The sequence below is a fragment of the Dothidotthia symphoricarpi genome (genome assembly GCF_010015815.1).
Source record: "Dothidotthia symphoricarpi CBS 119687 unplaced genomic scaffold P153scaffold_15, whole genome shotgun sequence".
Classification (NCBI taxonomy): domain Eukaryota; kingdom Fungi; phylum Ascomycota; class Dothideomycetes; order Pleosporales; family Dothidotthiaceae; genus Dothidotthia; species Dothidotthia symphoricarpi.
This window is the reverse complement of record NW_022985022.1, coordinates 220,609-238,455: the sequence shown is the minus strand read 5'-3', so window position 1 is coordinate 238,455 and position 17,847 is coordinate 220,609. Positions and strand designations below refer to the sequence as shown.

General features: G+C 56.2%; 8 protein-coding genes across 8 annotated transcripts; 5 read left to right on the top strand and 3 right to left on the bottom strand.

Annotated features, from left to right (window-relative positions):
• Window positions 1–571: 571 nt before the first annotated feature.
• P153DRAFT_296119 (uncharacterized protein) lies at window positions 572–2,359 on the top strand (the record flags this gene model as incomplete). The annotated part of the gene is made up of 8 exons (XM_033664071.1): window positions 572–788; window positions 848–929; window positions 978–1,002; window positions 1,050–1,328; window positions 1,378–1,613; window positions 1,663–1,876; window positions 1,925–2,110; window positions 2,162–2,359. The coding sequence occupies 8 exons, from the start codon at window positions 572–574 to the stop codon at window positions 2,357–2,359; spliced, it is 1,437 nt and encodes a 478-aa protein (XP_033521518.1).
• Window positions 2,360–2,451: 92 nt separating this feature from the next.
• P153DRAFT_377421 (SET domain-containing protein) lies at window positions 2,452–3,143 on the bottom strand (the record flags this gene model as incomplete). Its single annotated transcript, XM_033669735.1, has 4 exons — window positions 2,452–2,555; window positions 2,622–2,800; window positions 2,871–2,997; window positions 3,083–3,143. The coding sequence occupies 4 exons, from the start codon at window positions 3,141–3,143 to the stop codon at window positions 2,452–2,454; spliced, it is 471 nt and encodes a 156-aa protein (XP_033521517.1).
• A 180-nt stretch (window positions 3,144–3,323) lies between these two features.
• Window positions 3,324–4,399, top strand: P153DRAFT_296181 (uncharacterized protein; the record flags this gene model as incomplete). The annotated part of the gene is made up of 3 exons (XM_033664073.1): window positions 3,324–3,397; window positions 3,450–4,068; window positions 4,127–4,399. The coding sequence occupies 3 exons, from the start codon at window positions 3,324–3,326 to the stop codon at window positions 4,397–4,399; spliced, it is 966 nt and encodes a 321-aa protein (XP_033521516.1).
• A 129-nt stretch (window positions 4,400–4,528) lies between these two features.
• Window positions 4,529–5,359, top strand: P153DRAFT_59948 (uncharacterized protein). The gene has a single exon (XM_033673295.1). The coding sequence runs from the start codon at window positions 4,657–4,659 to the stop codon at window positions 5,269–5,271; it is 615 nt and encodes a 204-aa protein (XP_033521515.1). The 5' UTR covers window positions 4,529–4,656; the 3' UTR covers window positions 5,272–5,359.
• Window positions 5,360–5,813: 454 nt separating this feature from the next.
• Window positions 5,814–9,810, top strand: P153DRAFT_368461 (DENN-domain-containing protein). Its single transcript, XM_033668521.1, has 6 exons — window positions 5,814–6,689; window positions 6,782–8,523; window positions 8,574–8,883; window positions 8,931–9,188; window positions 9,239–9,466; window positions 9,516–9,810. The coding sequence occupies exons 1-6, from the start codon at window positions 6,059–6,061 to the stop codon at window positions 9,653–9,655; spliced, it is 3,309 nt and encodes a 1,102-aa protein (XP_033521514.1). The 5' UTR covers window positions 5,814–6,058; the 3' UTR covers window positions 9,656–9,810.
• Window positions 9,811–10,817: 1,007 nt separating this feature from the next.
• P153DRAFT_424442 (polysaccharide deacetylase family protein-like protein) lies at window positions 10,818–13,149 on the bottom strand (the record flags this gene model as incomplete). The annotated part of the gene is made up of 4 exons (XM_033672488.1): window positions 12,839–13,149; window positions 12,200–12,770; window positions 11,532–12,114; window positions 10,818–11,465 (listed from the first exon to the last, which is right to left on the bottom strand). Exons 1-4 carry the CDS (start codon window positions 12,927–12,929, stop codon window positions 10,818–10,820), a joined length of 1,893 nt encoding a protein of 630 aa, XP_033521513.1. The 5' UTR covers window positions 12,930–13,149.
• A 419-nt stretch (window positions 13,150–13,568) lies between these two features.
• On the bottom strand, window positions 13,569–15,819 carry P153DRAFT_368460 (uncharacterized protein). Its single transcript, XM_033668520.1, has 3 exons — window positions 14,329–15,819; window positions 14,050–14,278; window positions 13,569–13,996 (listed from the first exon to the last, which is right to left on the bottom strand). Exons 1-3 carry the CDS (start codon window positions 15,523–15,525, stop codon window positions 13,854–13,856), a joined length of 1,569 nt encoding a protein of 522 aa, XP_033521512.1. The 5' UTR covers window positions 15,526–15,819; the 3' UTR covers window positions 13,569–13,853.
• P153DRAFT_398491 (translation initiation factor eIF-2B subunit beta) lies at window positions 15,770–17,740 on the top strand. The gene is made up of 3 exons (XM_033671647.1): window positions 15,770–16,215; window positions 16,267–17,559; window positions 17,618–17,740. Exons 1-3 carry the CDS (start codon window positions 16,118–16,120, stop codon window positions 17,688–17,690), a joined length of 1,464 nt encoding a protein of 487 aa, XP_033521511.1. The 5' UTR covers window positions 15,770–16,117; the 3' UTR covers window positions 17,691–17,740.
• The last annotated feature ends 107 nt before the right edge of the window (window positions 17,741–17,847 follow it).

The window sequence follows — 17,847 nt, the reverse complement described above, 5'->3', positions numbered from 1 at the left end:
GGTTGAACCCCTCTTCTTGAAGTTCAAGCACACAGACCTCCACATACTTCAATTCAACACCACTCTTCAGCTTTTTCTATCCGCATCTCACCTTTGGCAAGTGCTGAAGTTTCTAGGATCAGATGAGCGTGGTTTTAGCAGGGACCTTTTCTGTGATTGTCTTTCTTATCTTTCCTATTAGAGGAAAAATATCCAGAAGCCTTAATTGCTGTGAACAATTTCCGGAGTTTCTCTACGCTAGACAGTATAGAATAAAAATGTAATACATACACAATAATTGAGGTTTCACTTGTCAACACAAGGTGATGCTACTTAGCCTTTGCTGTGGTGTTTTCGGAGCTATCTAGATGACGTCAGCTGCGGCTGATCACTTTTGTCCAATGAGCGCAGATTACGAAACATCAAGTGACGCACCTTCCCCGCTCGTGTATTCCAACGCGCTGCTCACCCGAATTGGTCCAGCTGCAAACAACGCTTTTCTTAAGCTGCAGTCTATTCTTGTGCTGAAACCCAACCACACCACCGCCGAATAATCCGTCTGGCCGTCGCACATTAACGGCTACTGCACATCATGACCGACTCTCCCATAGTGCGCATTCCGCTGGACCCGAAGGAGCAGCCGATTCTCGACAAACTGCAATCAATACGGACGCAGCTCGAGTTACTAAAGCGTGACCGCACGACATATGTTAAGAGCCAGGATGTTCTCAGTCTGTATGATCAAGTCGTTGAACAAGTGATGGTTTTGAACGAAATACGGGTAACGAAGCGACTCGAGCAGAATAAAGGTAGGCGTTTATGTAAATGTCGATTATCAATTTCGCTGACGTCTTTGCTATCATATCAGTCGATTATATGTTGGACGACTGCTTCCAACTCATCTCGCTCGCGTACATGACAGTAGGAAAGAACCATGAACCTCCAGCGGTGTACGTTACCAACTTCTTTGATCTCCACCAGAACTAATCATTCCATAGATATTCATACATCTCAACAGCAAAAGTGAGCACAAAAAACCATCTCCATAATTCTCCAATTAACCTCGACAGCGTCTCTTGGATCATCTAAAGGAAGCTACGTTTTATTCGTCGCAAGATCTAGAAGCACTCAAGAAGCAGCTCAGTGACTGCCGGCGCTACGTTGAAAGAGGCAGAGACGCCTACAGCCCCCACCTTCTCACACTACTCGATGCTCGCATTCAGGTATGCGAGGAGACGTTGGCGGATCTGGAACTCAGCATATCAGGGCTTACTCCTGAGCTCACACCGAAATGGGACAAGTTGGTATCTATACTCAGATCTCTGTCCGCGGCCAATACCAGATCGAAGGTGAAGATCAATGCACCCCGTCGAGATTTCATACTGACTGGGTTCGCAGTTCGATCTCAACGAGGTCAATGAATTATCCGAGCAATTGGAAAAGGTTCAGGAAGAACTCAAGCCATTCGGAATCCGTGCGTTTGAGAGTGATGGCTCCGCAGAAGAAAAGTTTGCCGAGATGGTCGACAAGATGCAACTCGACATGACCAACTCCGAGCCAGCTCCCGAAGCGAAGATTCTAATCGAGAATCTCCTGCGGCGCAATCTTCTCTGGGTAACCGTGTGCAAGCAAAGGTTAGCCTCACCTGTAATTCGACAAACTTTTGCTGACTGGTACGCCTAGACAAGGTCGAATAGCGCCCGCGTTCCAAGACACATACAACAAACTCGCTGCCATCCGGAACAAGCTCGAAAAACTCACACTCACTCAAGCCTGGTCTCTCCGTGAGACAGATCTCTGGGATTTTCAGCGTCAACTTGACCGTATTGACGAATCGCGTGTTGACGGCAACTTCCTTGACGCGCTTGGGAGACCCGCGGATATCTACGAGCAAAGGGTGTGTTGGCACACTTCGAATTAGAAGATGAAACTAACAGGCAAACAGATATTGCTTTACTTTCTACGAAAGAGCTACGCCGTCATATACCAATTGTTGCTCACATCGGAACCAGTATCTGAGGCTCTGCAACCGATTTACAATCAGCTGACGACTCTGCGGAAATGCCTGGTCGAGGTGAAGAAACTGGGTGGTGTCTCTTCCCCGAGAGAGCTGTACCCATATAGCATGAAGGTTCGCTAGTTCTGGGTCGCGTCTACTCTCTCTTTACTAACACAAACGTAGCTGAACTCTATCGACAACATGCGCGTAGACGGAAAGTTCATGATTGGCGACGAAATCCCCGACGGACAAGGAAGCCTTACACACCTGCTCGAAGAGTGCTTCGAGCTTGCCTACGAACTGAGAAACGACGCCGAGGATGAAAGCTCTGCCGAACCAACCCCTCAAAGCGAGACTCCAGGCGAAACCGTCCCAGCGTGATTATCGTGCACTTTCGTCTCATTAGCCGCGAGAGCTTCAACACCTGCCCTCACTGTCTTTTCGAAGAGTTTATATCTACCCGCTCTCGGCGTTCACTCGAGTTGTATCTGGAGGAGCTGTTCCATTTCTTCTTCTGGCGGCGGAGGAGTCGGGGCGTCCGTGTCCTTGAAGGTCAGACGACTTCCATACGAAATACCTTTATATCATCATTATCATCAGAGAAATCGCAATCATGCATCGTCGTTTGTGTTTGTGCACTCACAAAGCTCCTCCCCAGCTCGTATGTCTCGCAACGCTCGATACGTGATGATTTCATGCTCTGCGTTTCGCTCCCATGACACGTTTTGCTCCTGCGTCGAGTGGTTGAACATGGATCCCAGCCCGAAGACGACTGCTTGCGCTATTCGCTTTTTGCCGCTTTCATCCGCTACGGGCCAATTACTTCACATTGCCCAACCCAGTCAGCGCATGGTCGACAGTTTGCAGTGTGTATTAAAAAAAAGAAACCTACTACGTGTAATGATACAGCGCCGTCCGCCCAACATACAGCGCATTCTCCTCCAGCCCCAGAACCAGCACCGTGCAAACATCCACAACGGTCTTGGCGGGTATATCTTTCGTAGCGAAGACTCCGCGCCCTGCATGCGTGAGGGGGTTCCAGTCAGCTCCTTGCGCTCCCGATGGATTGGTTTTTCTACATGATGGGAGGGATGGGTTCAAGACCTTTTGGCGTGTCGAGTTTGATTTCTAGATCGGGACAGCGATGGAGCGGGATGGCGGACATGGTTGGGTGGTTTGGATTGGGTGTGGATGGGGGTTTTTTGTGTGGTGGTTTAGGGCGATGCGGACGGGGCGGAGATGCCCCGCTTTTCAGCCGCCGCCGCCGCCATTGTCGTGTATCTATCGAGCCCGCTCGTCGACTTGCACTCCAACATCGAAGCTCGACGTCGAAGGTGGGACACACATGGCTCACCAGCGAAACCAGTCCATGGGCGACTCGCTCAAGTCGCCGCACTCGGTGAGCTTGAAAGTGCTGCGGTACGTTAACCCCCCGCTTGCGACCTCGACGTGGCTAACACGCAAGCGCCAGACTCTCGCGGCCCTCACTCGCAACGCAACACGCGCTGCCCAACGCGCAGGACCTAGGCATCTCGCCCAAAGCCTCTCTCGCGTATCCCTCAGGCGACGCCAACACAAACGACGCCTTCATACTCAGCCCCGTGCTCAACCTCCCCGAGGCCTTCGGCAGCGCATATGTGGGCGAGACCTTCTCGTGTACGTTGTGCGCGAACAACGAGCTCGATCCCGCGGATGCGAGTCGGACTATTTCAGGCGTGAGGATACAGGGCGATATGCAGACGCCGTCGAATCCTGCGGGGTCGCCGCTGGACCTCGCGGGCGCAGAGGGCGAGGATGCAGCGGCGTCGCCGGGGCCGGGGGAGTCGCTGCAGCGTATCTTGAGGTTTGAACTCAAGGAGGAGGGGAATCATGTTTTGGCTGTTACGGTCACGTATACGGAGACGGTGCTGGGGGAGGGGAGGGCGGCGAGTGGGAGGGTGAGGACGTTTCGCAAGTTGTATCAGTTTGTTGCGCAGCAGTTGTTGAGTGTTAGGACGAAGGCGGGGGAGTTGGGGGCTAGAGGGGGGGTGGAGAGGTGGTTGCTTGAGGCGCAGTTGGAGAACATGGGGGAAGGGAGCGTGGCGTTGGAGGTGAGTGATATGTGGTGTTTGTTCCCTTGGATCGAGAACAACAACTGATACACAGCAGGCAGTCAGCGTGACACCCAAGGCACCACTTCGCTCGACGTCTCTCAACTGGGATATGCAGTCGCCAGGACCACGCCCGGGCAATGCTCCAATACTAACACCGCACGATGTCATCCAAGTAGCGTTTCTTCTGGACCACCAGCCTGGCAGTGAAGAGGAAGACGATGCTCCACCGGCAGACCGAAGGGTGCTGGGGCAGATGCAGATTCAATGGCGAAGTGCGCTTGGTGACCGGGGTTCTCTGAGCACCGGGTGGCTGACTAGCCGGCGCTGAATGTTTGCGCCATTGTTCAATCGCGCATTTAGGTTGCCCCAGAACAACAAGTTTTTAGATCGGTGCTTGCAGCGCATGATCGAGATGATGGGGCGTCCGGAGTATGCTCCGGGATGCTCTTTCAAACAACAGGGTGCGGCTGGACGCTATGTTTGGAACGCGATCGTGTGTGTGGGTTGGAGTTGCTTGGCAACCATGACCATGATACGGTGTTGGTGTGGTGGTAAATTGGATGCATCACGTACGCGGACTTTGCCATGGTCACTGTCGCAGGGCGAACGAAGTCAAGCTTTGGGCTTTGCGTTCCTCTGTTTGATGAGCCGGGCGGGCTGGCGGACCGGAATGCAGTGAAGGCAGCCCCTTGCAGTGGTGGTGCAGGCGCAGAGGTGACGGGAGCGGTTTGGAGGCGACTCTACTTGAAACTGGGCCCGTTGGTGGTGAAGCGTGGTACGGCGTGCACGATGGGAATAGATACGAGCGCCACATCTGGGAGAGATGTCCTGGGCGCACGATGCAAGGTACCCCAGGTCTTTGGCGGTGGGTCTGTGCGCTCGACGAGGAAATCTCAATTTAGCGAACGATTCAAGGGTCTGCGATCGGCGAGAGGAAATGAAATGAGGTCGATGGCGAGCGCAGGTCAGCGATGCAGGGTCCTGTGTTTGTCAACAAGTGACTGCCACGATCGAGACAACGCCGTGGTTCTGAGACGCCAGCAGTGTGTGTTTGGTGGGGGTTGTGCACTTTCCCCTGCAGTAGCCCCAGGCGGGCGACATGTCACGTCGGGCATAAAGACGACGACGGCACACTGCGTGCATGCATGGCGGATGCGAGTCGCAGAGTGTGCACGGGCAGGCACGGCGGGCGGCGGATGACGAATAGGGACGTGTGTCGACGTTGGGCGGTGGATGGTGATTTGGGTGTGGGGTACTGGCGGCGAGTGAAACCTGATTGTGCAGGCTGTGGGACGTGGCGTCCGCATTGGGAACCGATGCTCGCGGGCCTTCCCAAAGCGTGCCGTGTTTCCTGGCGTTATTGCCGAGCTGGCGGATGCAGGCTGTGGAGAAAGCCATGCGCATGGGAGCGTTCATGTGTGCTTTTTGCAGACGTCGTGGGTTGCAAGGCGCCAGGCACCACGGGCGCGAGTCGTGTGAGGCCGGGTGTGGACGACGACGGCGCGGTGCCTGCGTCTGGCGAGGCGCTCTAGCTGTTGACAGGTGCGCAGGTGCGCAGTCGCGGCGTGAAGACGAGCGGGTGGTGCACTAGCCTCGATGCTCGACGCTGCGATAAGGGAGGACGGGCGCTGGCTCTGGTTCTGGCGAGCGCGCCCTGATACGTCTGCCCTGGGACCGAAGACGCTCCGTCTACCCGCGCCTCTGCACGCTTTGCACAAGACTCCGCCAGTTCCTCTGCACCGCGCAGTGCCCTCCTCTCGCTGCATCTTCGCCGCGCCTCCCTCTACACCTCCCCCCCGCCCGTCTCGCCCTGCGACACGGCACACGGCAGCGTTGCGAGTCGCCGTCCAATCCCCAATGCCCTGGGTCCGCGGCCACACTCGACGCTTGCACGCTTGACTGGCACGGCCAGCTTTTTTGGACCTCCCATGCCCTAGCCCAAACATACACACCCACTCCCTCCCTCTCTCTGCCTGCCCTCGCCGCCATGGCGCCCAAACCCCCCGTCGACGCCTCGTCCGCCCCGCTCGCCGACTTCTTCTTCATATCCGGCATCGAGTCGGCCCAGGTCTACGACGAGCGCACACAGCCCAACGGCGCCGTCTCGCCGCTCGCCTCGCCGCCCGTCGACGAGACCATCGAGGAGGACTGCGCCCTCGAGACGGATGCCAGCCGCCCCACGTCGCAGGACGGCCTGCCCGCGCCCGACAGCACCCGCCAGCGCTCGACGCGCCTGGACGACCACCGCCAGTCGAGCGGCACCATCATCGGGCCCGACTTCAAGCAGACGGCCAGCAACCGCAGCAGCACCCAGACCATCAAGGGCCTGCCTGTCGCCGGCGCGGGCCTCAACGACGTCGACTTTGAGCATGCCCTGCGCAAGTTTGCCAATGAGCGCGAGTCGTTCCTCGAGGAGATCCAGTTCACCACGGGCATCGTCCAGCAGAACCGCCCCACGCCTGCCCGCCCGCGCCCGCGCCCGCCGCGCGTCCAGCCGACGACCTTCAACAACACCAAGGAGGGCCCCGGCAATCTCAGCTCGGGCGTGGGCAGCATCCGCCGGCGCTTGTCGACCATGCAGAGCAGCCTGAAGAGGCAGTCGTCGACGGCGCGTCAGTGTAAGTGCAGCGCCCTGTCCATGCGCGTTTGGTGCGACGGGCGGCGTCGTCTGCCATTTGCTTTTTACCCGACCCCCGCTGACATGACACAGCCTCCATCCGAACATCAAAGCGCATGTCCGGCTACAACTCGGTCATCCCCACGCCACAGCCCTTCAACCCGGAGCCAAACATGCACCCGCTCCTGCGCCGCTACGAGCCCGTCCTACTGGATCGGTACCCACCCAAGAACATGGTCGAAGAACTCAAGCGTCGGAACCCCTTCCCGGACTACGTCCCCATGTTTGCTTTCCCCAATGACGTGAGCGTCGTGTCATCTGACGAGCGCCCCAAGTCCCAGTGGCATGGGTTCGCAATGACCAATGGGGATGGTACCAAGCTGTACGGCATCTGCCTGATCGTCTGGCTGCCACTGAACGCCACGGCTGCCGAGGGCCTCGAGCACCAGTGCGCGGAATGGCGGAGAGTGCACATGAACCCCGAAGAGCGGGAGCTGGCGAGCAGTCTGGGAGAGCGTCTTGCGTTGGAAAGGGCGAAGCTGTCACGGCTCTTGACCCAGCTCTCCACGGTTGCCCCTGAATCCGAGGAACGAGAGAATCTGGAAGATGAAATCGGCGCAGTCGAGGAGAAGATCCAGCTTATGACTGACCTCCTCCGCCCAGTGAGGCACGGCGCAGCTTCCAAGATTGAAGGTCTGACCGATGGAGAGACGGGCCTTTGGATTCCACGCGCCTACGGTGTCATGGGGAGAGATGTCACGCTGACGGGTTTCTGGAAAGAGTGGCTCAAGGCCGTCATCGTTCCCATGACAAATGGCGCAGTTTTGCGAGTCCCTGCGAGCTCTCCGAGAGTGGGCATGTGGCAGCCGCTCGAACGATACGTCGTCAATCTCTGCGCCGAAGCCCTGAGCCCGATAACGTCCATCACCCAGGTCGAGATTGCAATCCGCGACCTACGACTGTATGCTCGGAAAGAGGCCGTCAACGAGTTTCCCGGCTCCCGTAACATCGACATCTATGCCCTTTTCCGATGTCTTTCGATTCCCAACATCGTCACCCTGTTCGAATACGTACTCTCAGAGGCCAAGATCATCCTGCTGTCGTCTCATACAGCTATGTTACACCTCGCGAGCACGGCGATAACAAACCTGTTGTACCCCTTCCAGTGGTGTGGCGTGTTCATTCCCGTTCTTCCCGCTCGCCTTGTACAGACAATCGAAGCGCCATGTCCATACATTGTCGGGATCGAGCGCAGATATGAGCCAGCAGATTATCCCGAAGACGACTATGTGCTCATTGACTTGGATAACAACTCCATCGTTTCCAACGGCCCTCCACCGCCGCCACTGCCTCGCCAGCAACGACGGAAACTAACATCCCTACTACAGCTCTCCGCCTCACACCATACACGCTATGGTGTTCCCACAGGTCCTCCCGCATATGCCGTGGAGGCTTTCCCATACGACACGTTTGCCTCGGAAAACCCTGGCGTTTTCTCACACCGAGCACATCCTTCGAATGTTCACACATATGTTGGGCTAAACTCGACATCATTTGGCACAGTTATTGGACCACCTAGCTCAAGGCCCGTCATCTACAACGCCTTCTTACAGTCGACAGCACATAGTCGTGGGAACGACAGGCCATCAACATCAAGTACAGTAAGAACTTACTCGAACTCCCCACCATCTCCAAAGGTATCTCCAGTCTCCACAGTTTTCCCGCCCATGCCTAGCACTCCCATCTCCAGAAGCGACTCTGGATACGCTCTCCAAGCCGGTCTTCGTGAAAAGCGGTCAATGCACTTTGAAACTTCGTCCCGGCGTAGTTCTTCGGTTAGACTCAAGAGCTTCCACGTGTTTGGATCACAGGCTAACTTTGCTAGTATGGGTTCGATCACGTACCGCCAATGAGGCGACCCAGCCAGCCGCTCCTTGGCCATGCTCCGAGCGCTTCGACTTCATCGTTGAGTCATGAGATCCATGCGACGGCGTCGTCATATGCACCGTCGGTGTATGCGCAGTCCACACTCGCCGCCTCGACGATCATGCCTGGTATGGCAGTGCAGCCTGTACGCAACACATCAACAGTGCAGTGGCAAGAAGGTCATTGCATGCATTGGAGGCCCAACGAAGACAAGGCTACGTGCTCAGTCTGCGACGAAAAGTCGGACGACGGACTTTATCGTTGTACTGGTACGTTTCACCCCACTTTAGCGCAACCCATCTCTAACAAGTCACAGGTTGCAGCACATACGCACATGGTAGATGCGTCGGTGCTATTTGCATCGTATGCCCCACAGCCTTCCGACCCGACCAAGTCCGCGCGTCGTTCGTTCGGTGCTTCGCTAGCCTCCTGTATACGTATCGCCGGTACATGGTCCCTGCGACTGGTGATCGGAAGAAGGCTGGTATGATCTACCAGTTCAAGATGGATGAGTTTATGAAGAGTTTGCCTGGTGAGAACGTGCAGTACTTGACGACGTTACAGCAGACGCAAGGTATGTGTCCCCACATCGTTATAGAAAATGATTTGCTAACGACTATGCAGCTTTCAACGAGTTTCTTCACGAACGCGAGAGCAAGCGTCCTGACGATCCGACTATCAAGCTCTTCGACGAAGTCATTCTTGCAAAACGCAACCGTGGCAAGAGCTCTTTCTTCTACAAGAGCAGAGTAGACTTCCTATCCGACACAACAGATCACCTATGGCGCACTGCGAGTGCCACGCCGCCCAACTCGAGGTTTCCAGGGGAGTACACTGCTGTCATCAGTAGAAGTGAGTTGCCCCCTCCGCCCAATTCCGAACCAGACTAACCAGTTACTAGTCCCCGCCAAGCTCGACCCCACGCTCATGAAAGAACCCCGCGTCATCCAAGGCGTGCCTCGTCTCCCCATGGCAAAAGCACGCCGGAAGCCGTGTCCCAGCATGCTAGGCCCGAATGGTCTGGCTCTCCCTGCGTCATGAACGCTAAAACACACACGCTTTGTTCCAACAACGCCGACTTCACGACCCTCCGACGCCCACATACCCATGTCCCCCGCTTTTTTCTCCTTTTCCCTTTTTGTGTCTGCAGCGCCATGTATAATATCCAGCGATGGCGTTCCTCGGCGTTTCTTTTCTTGGCGTTTCAAAAATCCAAATACTATCTTTTGGACGTGGATGGGCTACTACCTACCTAGTGCTAGGCTATCTATGCCCAGACTTGGTTGGGCGGTTTGGATAAATCAACCCCCTCCCCTTGGTTTTGGGAAATTCTTGCATCTACAGTGGGGAAGTGGGGGGCTTCACTTCCCCTTCCTCATATCCTCGTTCTTTCCCCCTCTCTCTCTCTTGCTCTCTCTTGCTCGCCTTTTCAGGGACCAAAATTGCATATCTAAGGTCGATGTGCTTGGGATGGTATATGTGTCTGGGACCATCCTTTCTTAGGAAACGCGCGTGTATATTCTTTTGTAATACGTATTTTATTGCGGTGGAGAGGGGGCGTGTATAACATTTGGATTTGGATGCGGGGTTAGAGTGTGGTCGGGGGGTGGAGATAGAATTTGCATAGCTGGTTATCGTTATGTGCATGTTCTACGCGTGTATGTGTGGTTTTGTAGGGGGTTAGAGATTTCCCCCTTTTTTTCCCTCTCTCTCTCTTTCTCTCTATCTCTCTGTGTGTGTATTCTACCTCTCTTCCATACCTACATCACCCCACTAGTCGGCTTTAGTCTCGATATATCAACCACCTACTCATCCATCCACTTGCCACGTCGTTCCTCATTTGCTTGCCTATTCTCCGCATAACTATCTGTCACTGCACTTCATTATAACGTTTTTACCTCTCTTCTTCTGCCTCTCAATGTTTGCTTGTATGTGTTTGTGTTCTTCGCTTCCTACACATATATCGAAAGATAGATAGATAGATGGCATTTTCATATCTATACACAAGAGTGAGGCTGCGTGCTGGGAAGGGCTTGTTGAATAGGTGTACTTCGGCTGTTTGGACAAAGGGTTGGGGTGGTGGGAGTGTGGAGGGGTGGTGGGAAGAGGAGAAGAGTTTATCTCCAGCCTCCCATCCACAGCTAGTCAGGCAAAACCCTTCCATCCAACACCCACGAAAAGCGACACCACATCACCCCAACCCTCACACCCCATTCCCCCCCCTCCACTCCCTAGCCACCTCCTCCATAGTGCAAAACTCCACCTCCCCACCCCACCCCTTCAACCACCCCAACACCCTCTCCAGCATCCCTACAACATGCGCCATCCCACTCGTATCAGGATGCAACACGAGCGGAAAAACCACCACCTCGCCCTCACCCTCCTCACCCAACTCCCCCACCTCCCCGCGCACCCACTCAAACCGATCCATCCACATCCGCTCCACAACCCGCACATCCACATACCCCATAGAATTATCCGTATGCGGCCAAAACTGCAGTGGCGTCATATCCTCCGTATACCAATTCGAGGGAATTTCAACAAGCGTTTTGGCCGTCGGCGGCGCGGGCAGGGGCAGGGGTTTCATCCAGGACTTTGCGTCTGTGGAGGGCGAGTATGTGGGGGGGATTATGGGGGGCAGACGGGGCAGGTGGTAGGGTTTGCTGTCGTGGTGGGCGAGGGAGGAGTCGTAGAGGAAGGCGTATTCTTCCAGGAGGTCGATTGTGGATTCGCGGAGTTGGTAGAGCGGGGCGCGGTAGCCGACGGGGCGGGAGCCGGTTAGCTCTTGGTAGAGGGATATGCAGTGTTCTAGGACGTCGCGCTCTTGTGTGGGGGTTAGTTGGGGGGCGCCCTATGGGTGTGTTAGTATGGGCTTGTCTGTTTTGTTTGATCTGGTGGAAGGGATGGGGGGATGTACCTCGTGACAGTACCCGTGCAGGCCGATTTCCGCGCCGCTTTGCATGATGCTTGAGAATTCTTTGGGGAAGCTTTCTGCCGAGTGCATGGGTACGAACCATGTCACCTTGTCCTGGATCTCTAGCTTCTTGAATAGTTTGAGGAGCCGTGGGACACCGACGTTTGCTGAGAAGAAACCGGAGCTGTAGTCTGCGAGGTTGTTGTCGGGGTGTTGGCCGGTGCCGAGCCAGCCTGATACAGCGTCGAAGTCAACAGATACGAGGATCTTGATCTTGGGTTGAGATTTGGGAGTGATCGTCGGGGGGATGGACTGGTTAACACTCATCCCCCCGGTTATCTGGACTCCCTCAGACGTGGTTCCTGACGGATTGAGCGCGTAGCTTGACTGAGGTTCCGCAGGTGGGAGACTCCCGGTCGTCTCCTGAGACTTCCGAACCTCTTCCTCGGACCAGACTATGCGGCCCTCCATGCCCCCGTCGACAGAAATGCACTGTCCCGAAATATGTCCCGCCGCTCTATGACTAGCCAGGAACGCCGCCGTCCTCGCTACATCAGTTGGCTGGGCGATTTTCTTCAGCGGAACACTACCACATTCCGCGTTAGCACAAGATTCCTACCCCCTTTTCTCTATATCCAGATAACAATGGTGGTGGTGGGGTATACACATACGTAGCCTGCGCCTCCCTCCACAACTCCCTCTCATCATCCAACCTCCCCTCAATAAGCTTCGTATCCACCCACCCCGGCGCAACAGCATTAATCCTCGCCCTCCCATTCAGCCTCACAATCTCATTCTTCACCGTCCTGACAAGTCCATACTGCATCCCCGCCTTCCCAGACGCATACTCAACATGCCCCGCCTGGCCAAACACGCCACACTCCGACCCCGTGACAACAACACTCACATTCTCCAACTCCCTCCCCGTCTCCCGCTGTGCCGTCTCGACGCTCTTGAGGAAGTGCTTGATGGTCAGGTACGTGCCGCGGACGTTCACGGCGTAGGTCCGGTCCCAGAGCTCGGCGGGCATGTCCCAGATGGGGTAGTCGTTCGATTCATCCGTGATACCGGCGTTAGCACACAGGATGTTCAGTGGTCCGAATTTCTCCACAGCCTGGGTGACGGAGGCGGAGATTGAAGATTCATCGCTGATATCGCCTTGCAAGCAGTGCAGGTTAGGATTATTCGTCGAGGCAAGGGGATTCACACGCAGATCGTGCGCGGAGACTTTGCAGCCTTGTGCTATTGTGACCCGTCAGTACGCATGTAGACGTTGGGGAATATCCACAACCTCACACGCAGATACGCACCTAGAAACTCCTCCACAATCGCGCTGCCAATCCCGCCCGCTGCGCCCGTGACGAATACATGCAGACCGTCTAATTGCAAAAAAGACATCATGAACAGATCCTACGTTCCTCCTGCAAGTTACAAACTTCTCGGTGCCTGCAACACACATGATTCCGAAACATAGATGCAGTTTGAACGAATACGTCATCCCCCATCCCCATACCCATCCCACCGATAAGCCCACAGCATCTCCGCCTTACGCCATCTAACCCCCAAAAAACCACCACTCTACTAATAGCACCGCACCGCACCGCGCCCATTATTCCCGGCCCCTGCCCCCCCATTTGCCCGCCGCCCCGCCGCCGCCGCCGCCCAACATTCCGCGAACGGCAAGTCTGCGCAAAAACCGTGCGTTGCAGTCGGCGAAAGGGCACAAAGAGCACGAGCACGGGCGCCAATCAAGCTTTGCTGATGCCGGGGGGCGGCCAATGAGCGGCCCGGTGGGTGGTGATTGGGTTACGCTAGGGAAGGAGTGTGGGTGTGCGTGCACGGGGAGGGCGTGGGTTTAGAGGATTGTGAAGGGGGTGGGTGGAAGGGAGGGAGGGAGGAGGATGGCATGCGAGGGGTTTTTGTCCCAAGGTTTTCACGAAAAAGTATACATCTCCCTCCTCACAGCGCAAGAAGACCGCGGTGAAAGCATCACAGCAACGGGAATGCGAAAGCAAGCGTGAAGGAACAAAATCTTTGGGTATCTCCTCGCCAAAACCGGCGTAGCCATAGCCTATAGCCAACTGCCTTCAGCACCGACCAGCCGACCGTCTACTATGGTCCCCCCCCGAAGTATAAGCCATACTCCACTTATGGGTACTTCGAACACGCCCTCGGATTGGTCAAGGATAACTCCAAGCAACGATCCTGACGAATTGGAGGCTAGCACTAAAGTGGAGCATGGCTTATACTTCGGGGGGGGACCATAGTATAATACAACGAACATTAGGATTGGAAAGGGGAAAAGTCTTGAAAAATTCTAGATTACTACGACGCTGGCATGCCCATCCTCAGCGCCAGCAGCGCACGCACATCCGTGACATACTGCAGACCCTCCAGCAGCGGGATCAGATGTAGCAGATCGGTATCTGTGGGGTCGCTGATCCAGCCTTCGATGGGGATGGCATTGTCTGTACGCGCTGGTCAGTTCATGCTGGCTAGCGTTGAACGAACTTGTGCTTACCTGGATGGAAGACGTAGCTCAAGGGGCTGTTGTCCAGGATCATGACCTTGCTGAGGTCAGGCTCCACCTGTGCGAGATCCTTGATGTAAGCCCCGTTGCGCAGCGTGCAGTGCTGTCTGTAGTATCGTCCTGCAAAGTACTTGCGCTCGACTTCCAGCCAGTCGATGACGGGGTCGGCGTATTCTTGCACAGAGGCGGTGAAGATGATTAGATTGTACCATTTGCTGACCTGGTGTCATAATCAGCAACGATCAAGATTTACAAAACATGCCTATGTACCTTCTTGAGAAAGTCGTCACAATATGGCCGCTTGTGAACGTAGTATAAAATGGGCACCTGGGGACCGATGATTTGTCCCCCGGCACCAACTGACGCCTGGAGTTTCACCTCGACCATGTGGCCGGTTTGAAAGCGGCTGCCCTTGGCTATGCTGTGAATTAGCGTCTCGTCGAGGTCAATAATCAATGTCTTCTGATGCGGACCAAAAACGGACGTTCCTGACTTTGAATATGACGGCTGGCGTCTCGGCACCAGGGGACGCGGTGGTTGGGGTGCTCGTGGAAACCTGGTCAGCTGCTTGGATGATGCGAGGATTGGGCCAGTGGGAGATTTGAGCGCCGCTGCTGCCTCTGGCGAGACTTGTCCAACGCTGCTTCGGGTTGATGGTGCTCTTTTTGTCGCCTTGCGCTGCCTCAGTGCGTCCTCGTTGTGCAGCTTGATGCGAATAGACCGCTTTGCAGGGGCTATCTCTTCTCCAGCCGACGACGCGTTGGACTTGGATCTTGTGTGGCGCGAAGGGGGGTCGTCGTCTCCGTCGCGTGTAGGCGGTCTTTCGCTCTCTGATTCGGAGTATATTGCAGTGGATGTCGAGGCAGCGGATAGAGATCGTCTCGATGAGGTCTTGGCCGAGGACAGCACCATGTTAGGGTTCCTGCTCTTGCGCCTCCCCTTGGTGTCCGAGGCATCAGACGACGGCATTGCGAGCGCGGCAGGCTTTTTCCGCCGCGAGCGAGTAAAGGATCGTGCGATGTGGTAGACAGGGGCCGCGAGCGAGAAGCGGTCATCGTCTTGGTAGTAGAAGCATGCGACGACGTATCGGCCGGTGTAGACAAGGGGCGTCAGCAGTATGCCGACGGCGCCGATGATGCCCTGCGTCACGCGCTTCGGGTACAGCCACCTGCGCCGTGGTGGTGCTTCCGGGAAGGTGCTGTCTGGCGGCTGGCTGAGCAGCGGTGTCTTCTCGTCGTGCGCGGCGGCGGGCGTCCTGGTGGCAGCGTAGCCTTCAGCGTCCCCCCTGACCGCGCCCATGTTGCCCTTCTCGTGCTCGGTCACTGTGCCTGCGCTTGCATCGTTTGGGCGCTGGGCCTGGCTGGACCGAGGTTGCGCCTCGCGGACGGTGCTCTGCGACCCGGAGCGCGAACGGGGTGGACTTGGCGGTGGTGTGCCGATGTTTGCTAGGGCGCTCAATGAGTTCATGCTCTGCTCCGAGCCATGCACTGGTGCGTCGTCGTCAGCTGGCCCCGGTGCGGCTGGAGGCGAGCAGCGACGTCTGGGGGCACGCTGAGCCGGAGCAATTGCCGGGCTGCTGCTGATGGATGCTGCCTGCGCGTGCGGTGCCACGGGTCGTCTCGTGAAGCAGCTGAGTAAGCGTGCGGCGGGGGCAGCGCAGTCGACGTCGCGTCAAGACGGGGCTCGAGGGCGGGCAGCAGGGCGAGGGCAAGGTGGGGAAGCGATGGCGGAGATGGGTGCGAGAGTGTCTAACATGACGATGTTTCCCTGGACCGCCGGTGGTAGACTCGACGCTAGTGAAATAGGCCGAAGGACCAAAATCTCATGACTCCGAATGCGACAACTCCCACGGCGCTGCTTACGCGACTCTTCCGCTCAAACACATATAATACAAGCTTCGAGGAATCTTCAACTTCAGCTTGACCCCAGAAAAACTTTAATCTGAACCATACGGATTGGAAACTACAAAGAAAGAGCGACTGCCCCTCTACCCCACACATATACCTCTCTCTCTCTCAACACCAACCAACAAACTTGACCACCAAGAACAAAATCCACAATGGCTCAGAGCACCACAATACAGGCGCCAGGCCTATCTTCTTATCTCAAATCACTCAAGACTACCCCAGTGGATCCCTCAGTAGAGCACCTCATATCGTAGACTCACCCAAGCACTGCATCACTACAAAACACAGCTAACTCGTCCAGCCTCCTCAAGCGACGCCAGATAAGAAACTCGAGACCATGTGCCATTGCGACAACAGCGCTGCTTCTGCGCGTGGTGGGAGAATTCAAAGGGCGAGACGCGGCAAAACTGGTGGAGCGCATTCGACAAGTGGGCAGGCGCCTGACTTCTGCACAACCACGCGAAGTCGTCGTGGGGAACATCGTCCGGCGAGTACTGGGACTGGTACGGGAGGTGGTCGACGACCAAGCCGACGGGCAGACGCCGACAGGGAGTGAGCCCGGCCACAGCACACCACATGCACACCACGACTCTCTCCACCGACCAGCCTTTGCCTCGAGCATGTCGACATTCAGCCCGCTCAGACACGCTGGTGCTGAGCCCTCGCACATTGGCGTCAGCGCCGACAACATGTCCGACTCTGGCGAGCTCTCGAGACGACCTGCTCTACTGACCTCGCACACTTCGTACGCGCCCGCCGCAGTGGCAGGACTGGTAGTCAACTCGCTATTTGGACTCTTCTCACAGCCAGCCGACACTCCCTCCGCCACAAGTACCCCCACCGGCCAGGCATCACCAACAGGCAAAAGCACCCTCACAGCCCTCAACCTCGAGCGCCTCGCCGACCTCAGCAAAAGCCAGCCCAACCTCGACCTCAAAGGCGAAGTCATGGAAGGCATCCGCGAACTCCAAGACGAGCTGGAAACGTCGGACAAGCAAATCGCCGAAGTAGCCCTCGAGCACATCCACGCAAACGAGATAATCCTCACCCACACAGCCTCCACAACAGTGCAAAAGTTCCTCCTCTTCGCAGCGCGCAAGCGAAAATTCACCGTCGTCCACGCAGAAACATACCCGCACGACCACGCCGCCACACACGGCATCCTACTCACAGGCAAGAAGCGCGAGTCGCGCCCCGGCGAGGACGACGAGGACGACAAGTGGAAGCCCCTCACCGACGCGGGCATCCAGGTCTACGTCATCCCAGACTCGCACGTCTTCGCCATCATGTCGCGCGTCAACAAGGTCATCCTTGCTACCCACACCGTCCTGGCGAACGGCGGCCTCGTCGCTGCGGCCGGCGCACACATGATCGCCAAGGCCGCGAAGGAGCACCAAACCCCCGTCGTCGTGTTGAGTGGCGTGTATAAACTGAGTCCCGTCTACCCGTTCGACATCGATGAGCTGATTGAGCATGGCGACGCGGGGAGTGTGGTGCCGTATGAGGATGGCGAGTTTGTGGATAAAGTTGATGTTGAGGCCCCGTTGTATGACTATGTGCCGGCGGATCTTGTGGATCTTTATATCACTAATCTGTGAGTTGACACCCCCTTTTACCCTATGAGTTGTTGAATTGATGGCTGACGTGTGTAGCGGCGGACATGCGCCTTCGTATCTTTACCGCATTGTGGCGGATCACTATCGCTCCGAGGATATCACGCTGTAGGTGATGTGGTTGGATGTGGTGGTGGTTGGAGGGCATGTACGAGGCGGTGGTAGAAGAGCAAAAAACTCCACGATGGACGTGAGGTGAACCGCTGCTTTGTGTCGATTAGCTGCCGTGACCGACTGACTACCCAACCCGTGCTTCTTTTACGTGTGTT

Coding starts and splice junctions, on each gene's coding strand:
- P153DRAFT_368461 (XM_033668521.1), top strand. CDS start 6,059: ATGGCGCCCAAACCCCCCGTCGACGCCTCGTCCGCCCCGCTCGCCGAC. Junction 8,524..8,573: donor CGTCCCGGCGTAGTTCTTCG/GTTAGACTCAAG, acceptor TAACTTTGCTAG/TATGGGTTCGATCACGTACC. Junction 9,189..9,238: donor GACGTTACAGCAGACGCAAG/GTATGTGTCCCC, acceptor ACGACTATGCAG/CTTTCAACGAGTTTCTTCAC.
- P153DRAFT_59948 (XM_033673295.1), top strand. CDS start 4,657: ATGGTCACTGTCGCAGGGCGAACGAAGTCAAGCTTTGGGCTTTGCGTT.
- P153DRAFT_368460 (XM_033668520.1), bottom strand. CDS start 15,525: ATGAACTCATTGAGCGCCCTAGCAAACATCGGCACACCACCGCCAAGT. Junction 14,279..14,328: donor GTGACGACTTTCTCAAGAAG/GTACATAGGCAT, acceptor TTATGACACCAG/GTCAGCAAATGGTACAATCT. Junction 13,997..14,049: donor GAGCTACGTCTTCCATCCAG/GTAAGCACAAGT, acceptor CAGCGCGTACAG/ACAATGCCATCCCCATCGAA.
- P153DRAFT_398491 (XM_033671647.1), top strand. CDS start 16,118: ATGGCTCAGAGCACCACAATACAGGCGCCAGGCCTATCTTCTTATCTC. Junction 16,216..16,266: donor TCAGTAGAGCACCTCATATC/GTAGACTCACCC, acceptor TAACTCGTCCAG/CCTCCTCAAGCGACGCCAGA. Junction 17,560..17,617: donor GATCTTTATATCACTAATCT/GTGAGTTGACAC, acceptor TGACGTGTGTAG/CGGCGGACATGCGCCTTCGT.